The following is a 13,802-nucleotide window of genomic DNA, read 5'->3' as shown; positions in this document are numbered from 1 at the left end:
AGTCTCTTGCAATCTGAATATAACCTCAATGGAAGGCTCTTTTGCCTTTATAAAAATAATATTTTCTGAAAACAGCCCAACTTGCTAATGAAAGCTTTTTTTATCTTCTGTTAGATGAAAATAGCATTCGAATATGAAGCTTGGTCATATCTTTATCTGGGACTTTTAGAATTTTAAACCATAACAATGATAGATGCAACTCACACAGATTGTTTTCTGTAGGGCAAAGTTACAGTTTTGGCTTCCATTCATCAGCACTTGATTCTCTCTTAGAGGACTAGCTCTTACCCTTTTTATCTTGAAAAATGTGTTGTGAAACCAGAAATGCCTTAATTATATTCATAAGCTTATCTTTACAATAGAAAAGACCTTTTTATCGTTCTTTTTAATCAAGTCATTAGCATGAAACTCAGAGATGTAATCATACCAGACTGGAATTGGGGTCATGCCATAGGCTAGCTGAATAGGAGGCTTCTTGGCATGATGATGTATAGTCATTTCACAACAATGCTTTTAACTCAGTAAGTCTGCCCTTTAATTATATTTTAAATCTCATTTGAGAAGTTTCTATCATTATGTAAATTGTTCAGTGAATGGTCTCATTCTAAGACTCAATAAAAGTTTTGCTTATGGACTGGGAGAGAAAATTACTTAAAAGCTTGATGGAGGAATGGGGAGCATAAAAAAAAAAAAAAAAAAAAAAAGAGAAACCCAAATCCAACAACCAGTTCTTAAAAGAACTATGACATTTAAAAGAGAGAACTCCCATGGGACCAGAAATGCCTTGCAAACCAGCAGAAATACTTCACTAGTTTGTCCCATCATTAATCTAAATCACGGTATCTTCAGATACAAATGTTTTCTTTCAAAAAAGTATACATTTCTTTCTGTTCAAATGCTTTGATGGTAACAACCAGCTCACAAGGAGAGGCTGCCATAAAGCCTAGTGCAAACTGGCTTTCTTTTGCCAGAAGCAAAAGAAATAGATCAAGTGCACCTTGCACTGAATCTATCACTCAGGTGCTTAAAATGCATTTGACTTGCTGTGCTGTAGCCCATAATTCAACATCTCCATAACTGTAACACTCAGAAAACTATTCCTCTGCCTGCAGGCAGGAGAATAAGCTGTGATCCTGAGAGCAGTGCCACGTGCGTGGATTTCTGTGCCTCCAAAGTGTGCTGCTGGAGTGTGCCAGGGCGCTGAAAAAATGTCTCAAACTCTCTGAACTCTCTGAACCCTCACACAGAGTTGGTGCTTTAGGCAGAATCAGAAATTTAGAGGAGTTTAGATGTAATTAAATGAAATCAAGTGGGATGATTAATTTGAAATCCAATTGCTAAACTGCTAAGATGTGCTTACAGAGTTGCAAATAGAGGAGAATTAGGGTCCTTTTGTTTCTTTAAATTATTGCATAATTAATTTTTTCTACCTTGTATAAAAGATAAATGTTTCATCAGCCATGCTGCATTGATTTCCATGTTTTAGTATGACTCATCTATAGTCCAAGAAATATAACTGATTCCTTCTTTCTAGGACTTCACTTTACTTCCAGACTACCAATCCGTCTCTGATGTATTGCCAAAATAATAGCAAATTTTGACATGTGTCGTGTCCTTTATATGTTATGTCTATGCATTGCATGTGGGATACGAAGGATATGGACACTGATTAATTATTTCTGCTAAGATATCTCAAACCGTATTGAATTCTTATGGGATTAGCTGTGCTGTGTGGAAGCTGGCAGAACTTTGAGTGCATTGGATTTCACAGCGACAACTCAGCTGCACTTAGCAGGGCTTTGTGTAAAGTAAAACCTGGGGAGCCACAGGTGAATTTCTTCTTCCTACCAAAGGAATTAGGGCAGTGAGGATCTGTACTTCCAGGGAGAATGGGAGCAGTAATTCCAAGGGGAAACAACTGAATTGAGCAAGTGAGAAATATATCCATCCTCTAGCTTTTTGCAAGCATTGGGTGTGCTCAATTACCACGTTAGTGTACTTCTCTGAAATTATGCATGGTGGTTTCAAGGGCTCAGGACAAAAGTGGAACAGCCAGAGCAAATTTCCTCACCCTGTTTTGTCCAACAAGTTTTCCTCAAGACAAAATGCATTTCATCTCTTTATTACTCTAGTTCTCTGTATTAGTTGCACACTTATTCCATGTAATAAAATAATGTAAATACACATTTTTAAATGTGCAGAAACCTCTAACCTCTAAGTTTCCACAGACAAATATCATGGTGCCTTTTGTCATCTAACTGTATAGTTCATCTTAATAAAGGAGGACTTCACTCAGCACCTAATGGATTTGCAGTTCTCTCCAGATAGTTCAGCTCACTCTAAGCAGTAACTTGTGATCAAGAAGATGCTTTTCATTTTTTGGTCTCTGTTCTTTTTAAGAACAGATAGCCAATCTTTTTTCAGCACAGTCTCAGTAATAAAAACTACAGCAAAAATGCAGCGTACACTCCAAGTGTAACTCAGTAGAATTATACCGGGATGGATTTTTTTATCCTCTGTAGTCTTTTCATGTGTTTGAACACATTGGAAAATATGAAAGTGCAATAAATAATATTTATTTAGTCTATATGCTATGCTTCATGGTATGACATCAATGGTAGCATACTTTTGCAAATATTTTAGCAGTTTTTGAGATTAAATAGCTCTTCCTGCTTTATTGTTGTCAAGAAAAAGAATCTAGTTCATATTGTGTTTTTAAAACATGGATTTATTTATTTCAGAAAACAAATAAAAGGTGTATAGATCTTTTTCTTATATGCTCTGTGCTTCTCTTGGGATGTGTAAGTGTCACAAAGAAAGGTTCTGACATGCACCAACCTAAATGGAGCAAATATCTTTATTGTTGTCTTGCTTCTTTGTCAGTGTAGGCTTTCTGCATAGCTGCAATAAACTACTTTAGGGAGCATTAGAAGAAGTGCAGTATTACACAAGTAATTTGGAATAAGGAAAACTCAGTCTAGAATATTAAGCTTTTGATGAGAATATTTCACTTTTCATGTTCATTGCCCACTTAACTGTCCAGATGTGTTGTGATAGTATGTAGTATTCTGAAATAAAAAAGGATGTGGCTTGCTTTCATTTCCAGAATTATGTATGTGTCAGGAGAAAAACATAAAATATGTAGACTATGAGACACATTTTCTAAACACAAGAAAAATGTGGAAAGGTTTTTTGCTTAAATTTTATATGTGTGGTAAAACACCAAGAGGGCATAGATTTGACAGCTTCCTACTGTGAATAGTTACTCAACATGTTTCATGGCACATGTTATTGCCAAGGAAAAGGAGCAAGTTTGTAAGTTTGGTGTTTCCATCACTACCCTGAAAACTAAGAACTTTGTGCAACAGGTAGTGCATATAAATTTTTCATCCAATAATAGATTTATTGTTTATTAAATGTAGAAGGACCTTAGAACTATACAGACATTAACAGTTATCTTTTTTGCTGTGAACTTTATCCTTCCTTATGCATTGTTTCAGCTGTTTACATCAGTATTGTTAAACTTAACCTAGTTGAAATAATACCTCCAAATGCATACATGGAAGGAAAGAAATTTGGTTATAGAGTATTCTTCATTCAAGCAAACAAAAATAAAGTATCACAGCTGGAAACTGGAGCTAGCAACATTCAGACTTGAAATAAAATACCACTTTTCAAGTAAGGACATTCATTCCTGGAATATTGTACATTTTTATGTACCTTAATAATGCAATTTTTAAAAATATAAATTTCCTGAACAACAATAAGTAAACACAATGTTTATAATAAAGTTGCATTCTGCAGAGTTAACTCTGATGTACATCAAACTCATTCCTAAGTACTTTACTGCTTGAATGACGATAGATAAGTAAAATAGTTGGAGAAGGATTCTTACACTGTATCAAAGACACTGCTAGCCCAGCTTAAAATTTCCCCAAATATTATGCTAGTTGTTGCTGTGAAAGCAATAGGTATCCAGTTAAGGACACTTGGAAGAGCAGTAGGTGAGCAAGGACAATCTATTCATGATTCAGTGCAGCTAACATTGCACTTAAAATATCAAATAAAACCAATTCAATTAAGAACACACCAAGCAGACAGATTGTGTGCTCCCCTCCTTCAAAGTCATTCTCCTGATGAAAATTGCCAAAAATTTCCATTGGGGACTATCTGTGATGCTCAGTTAGTACTGGGTCTTGTTCTCAAAGGCCATAAATCACTTCCTCTTCCCCACTTCAACCCTAGCACTCCCATTTCAGGCAGCAAGAAACCACCACCAGAAATCTTAGTGCCCCAGCATCCCAGGAGAAAATGTAGAGCTTTATTCACTATTCATTATTTCTTTGTGTCTTTGTGTGCTTCTTTGTTTGAAAGTAAAAGTACGTTTGTGCGAATGTGGCTGCATATAAAGTACATGTGTGCTCATTCATGTACGTGTTGAAATTATTATTATTATTATTTTTCTTCTATTTAATGACCTTGATTCAACCACTGTTCTCTGCAACTGAATCTGACCTTGTGGAGCTGCAGTATGCAAACGTCTTGGGGAAGGGCAGCCAGCGTACAAAGGCTGCATTGAGTGAGTGGGCAGGCAGGAATGCTAGTACCAGGCAGCTCTCTAAAGAATGTTCTTTTGGCAGAAACAGCCGTGCTAAAAATGAGGGGGAAAAACTGAATTCAAAATTTAGAGCTGGCCTGCAGTTACGAGGCGATAAGAAAAGTTGGCTGTTCAACATGAGCTGCCAGTTGCATATTCTAGGTCCTTGCTATTCTCAGGCCCTCCTACAGCCATGGCCCCAACCAGTGTTTTGATATAGCACAAAGTGGTTGTTTATTGCTATTGACTGCTGAGGCCTGTGCTCCAAAATGCGTCTGTCAACAGAATGTAAGTGAACTTGGCATTTTCAAGCCCGGCTGCTGCAGACGCTGGATTTCTTGGAATTGTCATGCAGCAGGACCGGTGTTGCAGTCCCCAGCTCAAACTGAAAATGTTGCACAGGAAGACGTATCATGTGAAGGTCAGATTTACCTGAGATCCTGAGGATTTTGTGTTTCCTTGTTTTTCCCTCATCAGCACAGTAAATATATCTTGTCCTTGCTTTGTTGCCTGTCAAAGGCTACACCTTTAGCTTTCTAAATTTTGTTCAGTATGCTTCATATGGAAAAAAGGTCGAATTCAATGCTAATGGCCTTCATGTGAAAGGGAAATGTGGCTGTGTATACAGGACATGATATTGCTGTAAAAAGAGTAATCAAAACCTGTGCTCTCTGTTGCACTGAGAATTTTTCCACTCTTTTGAAAAATCATGGTTTCTGTGATTTTTTTTTTTAAGAAATCAGATATATTGTTTTCTATTCCTTCCATAGGAGCTACAGGCAGAAATTGATGCTCACACTGACATCTTTCACAACCTGGATGAAAATGGACAGAAAATCCTGAGGTCCCTGGAAGGCTCTGAGGATGCAACCCTGCTGCAGAGACGTCTGGATAACATGAACCTCAGATGGAGTGAACTTAGGAAGAAATCTCTAAATATTAGGTAGGACCTTAACCTAAGCAAAAGCCTACCACTGGTGTATTAGATGCAATGCTGCAATTTGCAAGTAAAAGGGTTTAATTTTGTTCTGTTAGCACCTTTTTTGTCTATTTTGAAATTATTTGTGCTACTTTGAATGCTGTCTTAACTTTGTAAGAATGATTCGGTTTTTTGGTGTGAAAATGATAGTAGAGGATTAGGATTTGAGGCATATGATGAAGTTTTTTAATTACAGAAAGAAAGATTACCATGTTTAAACAGTAACTGTATCCCCTCTAAATGTGTGCTTTTTCTAGTACTGGGTATGACTTATCAGTGAGTCATGAAAGAAAGTGATTAAATAACCAATATTTATGATAAGCTTTATTTTAAAGGCTGCTATTTCCAGTGCAAAACTAAAAATATCTTTACAAATGAGAAGACAAAATATTTAAGGTTTAACTGTTGTCAGGAGAGTGGACAGAATTGCTAAACAAAACCTAGGGGTAAAAGAAATCCATGGGTAGTATCATGAGAGGAAACACTTTTGCTTGCAAGGAAAAATGTAATAAATGGTAACATCACAAATTATCAAGTGGTCATTCAGGCTTCAATGGACTGAAGATTTCATTTCAAAAGAAATTGTCTGGGAAGCTTTTCTTCAGAAACAGGACTTTTAAGATAGGCAACCCAGCTCAGTTGCACTCAGTCTTGGTCATTTTTTCATTTTCTCACTTGCCGTGTGTTGGTGGTAGTTCAGAGGGCAGCAAAAGACAGAAGTGTTTTCCAAAGTAATGTATGAAATATTAGCTTTTTTCAGCTCAGGTCCTGAGGGAGGTCAGGCTGTGTAATGACAAAAAACATCTTCATATCATCAATCATTAAAAATAAATGAAGGCTGTGATATTGAAGAGATATTAGTAACTAAGGAAAAAGACACATAGTCCTCTTTTTTTCTTTTCTTCTGAGTAGCAAAGGAAGAGGGATAAAACCCTTCAAGGTATCTGATTTTTTTTTTTTCTTTGCATTCATTTTACCCATTAACTTGCTCAAATACAGTGTTTTTTGAGTTAAAAATAAATAGTCAGTTGTCCAAATATCAGTAATTAAACATATGCGACTTTCTGTCTTCCTTTTTTTGCAGTTTAATGTATTTCTGTCATTAATTGAGTCTGAAGCAGTAAACCCCAGTTATATCACAGTGACTTCCTACATTACGCACTCAAAGCAACAAACCTCCTCTCTAAAATCTTTGCTTCCAATAAAAGGCTTAAGGTATTCAACAACTTATTGATTAGAATAAGAAACAATTCTTAAATACTCAGACATTCAGTTTAAGTGTTGCTGGCCACCAGACTAAATGAAGAGGCTCTTCCCAGTCTGCCTGTTTGGCGTTCTTTCTACCCATAGCACAGGATGGAATGGATTTCATCATAACTAGCAATGCTTACACAAAAGAGGGATTAGAGAAAACATATGAAATGTTCTCCAGGCATCAGTCCCAGAAGTCTCTTTATTTAGTGTTAGTTTTAGTCTGCTGAAACAGAAGACCCATGCCATGGATCAATTTGAGTGGGCATTCTTTTCTAAATGTGTTAGATAAAATATATGCTATTATATTAGATATTAGATAATATATTAGATATTAAGCGAAGCCAGGTTAATTTTCATTATTTCCTTTCTTTCATTCTGATATGTCAGCACAGTTTATCCTAATAAACACTTTCTTATAAATAGAAGGGCTTGGGTTGGAAGGGACCTTAAAGATCTTCCAATGCCAACCCCCCTGCCATGGACAGGGACACATTCAACTAAATCCAATTGCTCAAAGCTACATCCAGCCTGGTCTTGAACACTTCCAGGGATGGGGCATCCACAACTTCTCTGGACAATCTGTTCCAGTGCCTCATCACTCTCACAATAAATAATTTCTTCATAATGTGTGGTCTAAATTGTCTAGGATCCATGGGCTTCTCTAGCCTTCACTGCCTGCAGGACTGGCCTCCCCCTACTGTGAAGCAGTTTTACCCCAGCTCCCAGATGCCCTGTGAGAGCAGAGATCAGAAGGCCTGGTCTATGTGTGTCCCTCAAATGTAGCATTCAAGTTTGAAAAAAGAGAAAATTTTCCATCAGCTCTCATACTTTGAGAGCAGCTGAGCTTTCTGTCAGCTTGTGGCTGATCTGTCCCTTTCCTTTCTCTTTTCTTGCCACTTTAATTACCTGATGTAAGAGATTGGAAAGAAGACAGTATTCATAGAGCGTTTCAGAGAAATGCAACTGTCCCTGTCTTCATCAATTCTTCATTTCCATATCCAAACTAAGTAGTAAGGTCTGATGGCTCCATATTTTTCACATTTCTTTATAGACCATTCTATATAAGGTATAGAATTCGTACTGTCAGAAGAGAATGATTTTATGTGCAATCACTGTAGAATAAGATAAATGTTATATGAACAAAACTAGAACTTAAACAGAAATGTATGAAATAAAAGAAAAAATTTCTTTATTTCCCAATACATTTTTTCACTTTACTCTTATGTAATAGTCCTTTGGTTTGAGTTACTAAGAAGATTTCTTACAATATCTGGAGGTGAATTAGGATTTTTTTCAAAACAGAAATTTAAAAATAGCATATTCATAAGTCTAGAGAGACAAAATTTTAGTGTGCTTTATCTATGGTAGAGGAAATTGAAGATTTTATTAGTCCAGTTACAGAAAACAGTTGCTGAAATTTAGAAGCTCAATACTTGATCCCAAAAAAACTACATTTATGCATATACAGAGGAAATATTTAGAAAATGTCCTTATGATGGAGAACTTTTTTGCATAAAGTGCTATTTTGTCTTTTAATTTTCCTAGTGTTTCAAATAATTTCATTCACACCTGTGTTTAAAGGGCACAGGCATTTGGCTAGATAGTGTATGAGGATTCTGTTGGCTTTAACAATTTCCTCATGACTTTTTTTTTTTAAAGAATGGCATTGCTTCTCTTATTTTAAAAAATTAAGAGAATGACTCTTGTGTGAGTTGAATGGTTTGTGTCATGGTTTGGAGCAATGCTTGCTCTTCACTGAGTTGGAAAACTACTATCTATATTTTAGTTAAATAATGTCCTAGTAATCCTAAGTAATGACTACATTTTTCATGCTAGTCCTGCATAACATTTGTGCATTTCTAGTGAGACCGACAACTCAGCACAGGCATTACACACTGCTGAAGAGGAAAACTAAAAAACTATAAAAACCCCAACCAATCAAAAACAAAAATCAGGATATGTGAGAAAAAGGCAGGAGTGTGGAACCAAATTTAGATCTGTGTTGCCAGAATCTAATTCAAAACTACTGAAGCTATTAAAAAATCACTATGTTAATGAAACACTAGGATCTTTCTCAGTAAATAAGCTTGTACATTTTGGTTTTTACTTTTACTGTGACTGAATCTGTCTTATATTTAACACATGCTTTCAGATCCCATTTGGAAGCCAGTACTGACCAGTGGAAGCGATTACATCTCTCTCTTCAGGAACTTTTGGCATGGCTGCAGTTGAAGGAGGATGAATTAAAACAGCAAGCACCCATTGGTGGAGATCTTCCCACTGTGCAGAAACAGAATGATATTCATCGGGTATGGAGGCCTTTTAAATTATATTTTGGTCATTCCTTTTTTCTTGGCAGGTTAGTGCTGCATGACACAGTCCTTGTTGGAAGGAATTCCAGCTATGGCTTTCAAACTCAGCAGAGAAAATCAGCGTTTTGGAGAAGGAACTGTTAATGACCATGACCTTCAGAGGCCTATCACAGACAGGCAGATTTCATAGAACAATTACCAACCTAGTAATTTTTGAGGATTAAATAAGTAGTTCTGACTTTTTTTCTACAGCAGGCATTCCAACTTCCTGTATACTTTTTGAAACCCTGGTGTGAATTTTGGGGACATTTGTGAAAAGAGTAGCTGATATCAGCTCTATTGCACAACTCTGCACCATGAAATTATTGTGATAACTGTCTGTGGTTCATACTGATTTCATCAGGGAATTCTAATACAAAGTTCATAGCAGACCATCATATGGGGGACCATTCTTGACTAAGATTTGTATTAAAAGGGGACCTACATTGAACATCTGTACAAGAAATGGGGTTTTTTTAAGCCCATCAAATGAACAACCCTGAGAATGACACTCCTGAATAATTCTTCATACGAAGATTCATACCGATTTCTTTCTTTGGTGAGGGTATGCTCAAAGTATGTATCCTGTGTTCAGTCAATTCACACCAGTCTGATGCTAACCCAATGTCTGCTTTCACCTAAACACTCTTTAGTTTCAATGCCATTGAGATCTATTCAGGTCTGAATGCGAAATCACAGTTCTAGTACCTCTATAGTACAATATACATTCAAGCTCTCCTCTCCTTCATCCACATGTCATTAGTTAAAATAATGGCATTATTGGGAGGGTTTTACTTCCTGTTTGGTGTCTGATTATGCTTCAGTGTGCTATCTAAAAAGTTATTTCAAGCAAATGTAATTTTTATTGAAGAATTTAAATTATCAGTCTGACAGCTTGATTCCATGCGAATATTTCAAATCCAGTGATTATCCTCTCAAAGCATTGTGCTGCATATATGTAAAAATTGTGAAACTTGCCACAGAAGGTATTGTTTCTGAAGTTCCTAAATCTCTGATTTTGTTGCTTAATGAAGAAATGTGAAATGGTGCCATAAAACAAAATAGGATCAGTGCTTTTTCCGTTCATCAAGTAGCTGTATATATTGCCCTTCCTCATGGGAAGGACACATTTGAGAACAGATAGTGACATCAGATTTGGAAAGTGAACATGACATATCTTGCTGCTTGAAGTTGTTTGGAGCCCTGAGTTTGTGAAAAATCAGGAAGCCCTGTATTCAGCCAGGCACACTATTTTTCCATAGGCACACAGGCATTCAGATACTGTAACAAACTGATGAGAAGTAGTGTCAATGCAGTTTGTCAAGGACCTATCTTCACCGAATGATTGAGAAAGCAAAAGAGAAAGATGAACAAAAAATATCTCTTCTCTCAGTGCCAAATTTTTCTAAGATAATATAATGCTTTTCTGCAAGGGGCATCTTTGTCACATTTCCTAGGTCTTCCCTCTGGAGAGGTGATATGTAGGATGTGTCTTTCTCACAAAATTTTATGTGGGACTTGAAGCACTATTACAGAGACAGTAAGGTGAAAACATCCATGACTTTATGGGGCAGCACCATTCCTTTTTTCACCTTTCACCTAAGAAAGTTAAGATGTGTTATATATAGCCATGAAAGTTAAGAGAGGCCTGAGGTCTGTTCTAGACATAAAGTAGCAACTTCCATAAAGTAGTTTTAAAGCCCATCCAGAATATCAGGATGAAAGAAGCAATATAGATGTTGCTTTAACTCAGCATGACATTAACTCAAACTCTCTCCAAAGACAACTCTTGAGCCGAAACAAGAGTTAGAGAGGGATTTTTATAGAATAGTTACAACAAAACTTTTTCCATCTAAATAATATTTGAGTCTTTGAAAACATTATTCTTCTCCTAGACAGAAGAAATATATTTTTTAATCTAAGTAAATTACTTCTCATAATATTTTAGTATTGTATATCGCTCTATAAGTGGTTTAAGAGTTTCCCAGAATTCATCATAAAGGTGGCAAGTCTTCAGTGATGAACTAAGTGATCTCTCTGTCACTAACCAATCAAATGAAGTATTTAGACTTTTAGGGATGAGAATTATTGCATAAAAGTAAGATACCATGAGTAGGGGCAAAATGACTTCATAAAATAGATGTCACTTCTCTTTTTTAACTTCTGTGCCCCTTGCAGATACGTAACACAGAGCTTTGGTCATCCTGTTTAGTACCAAAGCTAGAATGTTTTAGTTCTTTTTAGAAACATGTCTTTTTCCTTTTCCCCTTCTGTAGCACTTCAGAAGTGAGGTCTTTTTAGCTGTAGGTATGCTGATTCCCTGTGGAAAAAAGAACAAAACAGGATACTTGAAATTTGCCCTGTCTGATCTTCAAATATCTCTGACAGAGGAGGGAGAAACAGTCAACATGGAAGTCAACTTCAGGTTGCTGTTGACAAAATCTATGTTTGCAACGTGGAGGTTTTCTACTTGGTGGTTGGTTGGTTGGTTGGTTGGTTGGTTGGTTGGTTGGTTGGTTGGAGTTTTTTTTTCCCCTGGACATTATGGATTTTGTTACTCTGAAAGTTTCTTTTACAGAAGCAGGTATGCAAAGGCTGTATCTCAATGAACAGCTTAGCTCATTTCTGAACATAAGAAAAATGTTTTCAAATGTTTTCACAAGTGTACAATTATCCAGCTTGAAACTGGAGCCCAAAACTGGAAAGCTGTTTTCAAGAGGTTTGGGCCTTTGCTTAAGAGCAGAGCTTATCTCTCAGAGTGTTGGATGCGACACTAAACAGTAGTTGTGTGTTGATCTTGAGAAAAAGAATCTGCTGACTGTTCATTTTGTTCTCCTGAATGTCACTTCTGGAAATTAGTCTTCAGTAAACAAGAAAACCATCTACCAGATCTGACCAATCTTTTAAATGACTAAAACTTCCAGTTTTGGTCTTTCTTCATAAGTACAGTATTTTTCCTTCTCTGAAGGATTGTCTTTGTCAGGTAATGCCAGAACTGAACCCAGGTAAGTTCTTCATTGGAGAAGTGAATAAACCTCATCAGGGGAACACTATTTATATGCAGTTTAACTGATTCAATTGAGAAATAGCAAGATGAATGCCGACATGGTTTTATGCCTGAATCCTTTTTTTAAAGAAGTGTTGCAAGCTGATTTTATTTTTTTCCCTTAAAGATAAAATTTAAAGAAGAGTAAACATATTTAACCTCTCTATCATTTAGAAGACCATCTGGAATACCACAGAGATTCATAAAAGAGATGAAAAGAAGTCAGTTCTTACCACTTGAGTGCTCCTAGTTGCCAAGATTTGCTTTAAAAATTTTAAGAGTAGGATTCAGATGAAAATTTTAAATGCTTGAATTTATGCCAGAGGAGAGCTTGAACTCAACTAAGAACAGGGTATCCACGCAGTTAAAATCTTTGTTGTGGTATAAATGTGAGGTGCTTTTTAGACAAGGCAATTTGGAATGTATCCCAAACACAACCACATAACTGCTATTTGTTTGAACTTATATATATAGTAGGTCAATTTGTCAATTTTTGGCGTCTGAAGAAATTGTCTCTATTCCAAAGTCTTAGAATGTGTGGGGAGGAGTGGTGGTGGTGTTAGTCAATGATAAAAAATACTCCTGTTCTTCAAAACATTGTTTAATTATCTTAGTTTTTTCCTTGTTTTACTAAGTATCACAGTATTACTTTAGTGAAATTGAATTACCAACTGTGTGCATGTTACTGTTAATCTAATTTAAGTAACTCAGGCATCATGCAGATAGCCTGCTATGTCTTTCATTCTTTTAAGAGTTGCCTCATTTGCTGTGTATTGATTTTATTAACAGCATAAATAGCATTTAGGAACATAGGAGGTACCTATTAATGCTTCCGTGGAAACCCTTTCACATGAGATCTGTAGCATCACTACCTAAGGAGGAGTACAGTTCCTGCTTCAAGACACTAACCAGTTATAGGGGCACAGCTGATATTGATGCCATGAAGATTTTTGCCTTTTCTTTTATACCCCTGTTATACCTTTTTACAACTTCTGTATTCCTGGTGCTTTTTGCCTACATTCTTGGACTTGTTTGTCAAGCTGAGAGACTAAACATTTTAGAAGCTTTGTAGCTAGGGATCAGTGTGCCCCAGACCCCAAGGTCCTCTCCAGAACACATTCTGTAAACCAAGATAGAACCATCCAGGGGAAGGTTCCTTGGGGAGGGGGGGCTCACTTGAGCCTCTCACTGGGGAATCTTTGATAGATATGCTAATTAGTAAAACCTATAATGTTATACCCAATGTTGGGGGGGATGAGGAGAGACACAGAGACACGGGGAAAGACTCGGTGGGGTACATCTCGATGCATATGACCTGGACGTGTACACCTAAGGATCCTTAAAAATAAATACCAAGGTAAAATCCCTTTTCCCCTTCTAACCATGTATGCCTCTTGATTTTAAGACCAGGAAAAGGCATCAATATCTACTTTTAACAATTGGGACGAACACCATTTTTTGAAAAGCATTCAGTTTGGCAAACACGTTGAATTAATCTACTTGTACTCTTTCGATTTAAAACACACTGAAAGCAAAAATTCCTAGTTTTTAAACAGAGATGAATGTTACTTTTAC

General features: G+C 36.5%; 1 protein-coding gene across 5 annotated transcripts in view; it reads left to right on the top strand.

Annotated features, from left to right (window-relative positions):
- The window catches only part of DMD (dystrophin), a 999,626-nt gene that overhangs the window by 796,364 nt on the left and 189,460 nt on the right, over positions 1–13,802 (top strand). For all 5 annotated transcript variants that reach the window (XM_082277447.1, XM_082277448.1, XM_082277450.1 and 2 more), the window contains 2 exons: positions 5,368–5,540; positions 8,983–9,139. In XM_082277447.1, the coding sequence (XP_082133573.1) occupies positions 5,368–5,540; positions 8,983–9,139 (330 nt within the window). The remainder of the gene's footprint in view (positions 1–5,367; positions 5,541–8,982; positions 9,140–13,802) is intronic.

The sequence above is a fragment of the Coloeus monedula genome (genome assembly GCF_965178545.1).
Source record: "Coloeus monedula genome assembly, chromosome: 3".
Classification (NCBI taxonomy): Eukaryota; Metazoa; Chordata; class Aves; order Passeriformes; family Corvidae; genus Coloeus; species Coloeus monedula.
Note: the sequence above shows the minus strand (reverse complement) of the source record. Positions and strands in the feature narration are given on the sequence as shown.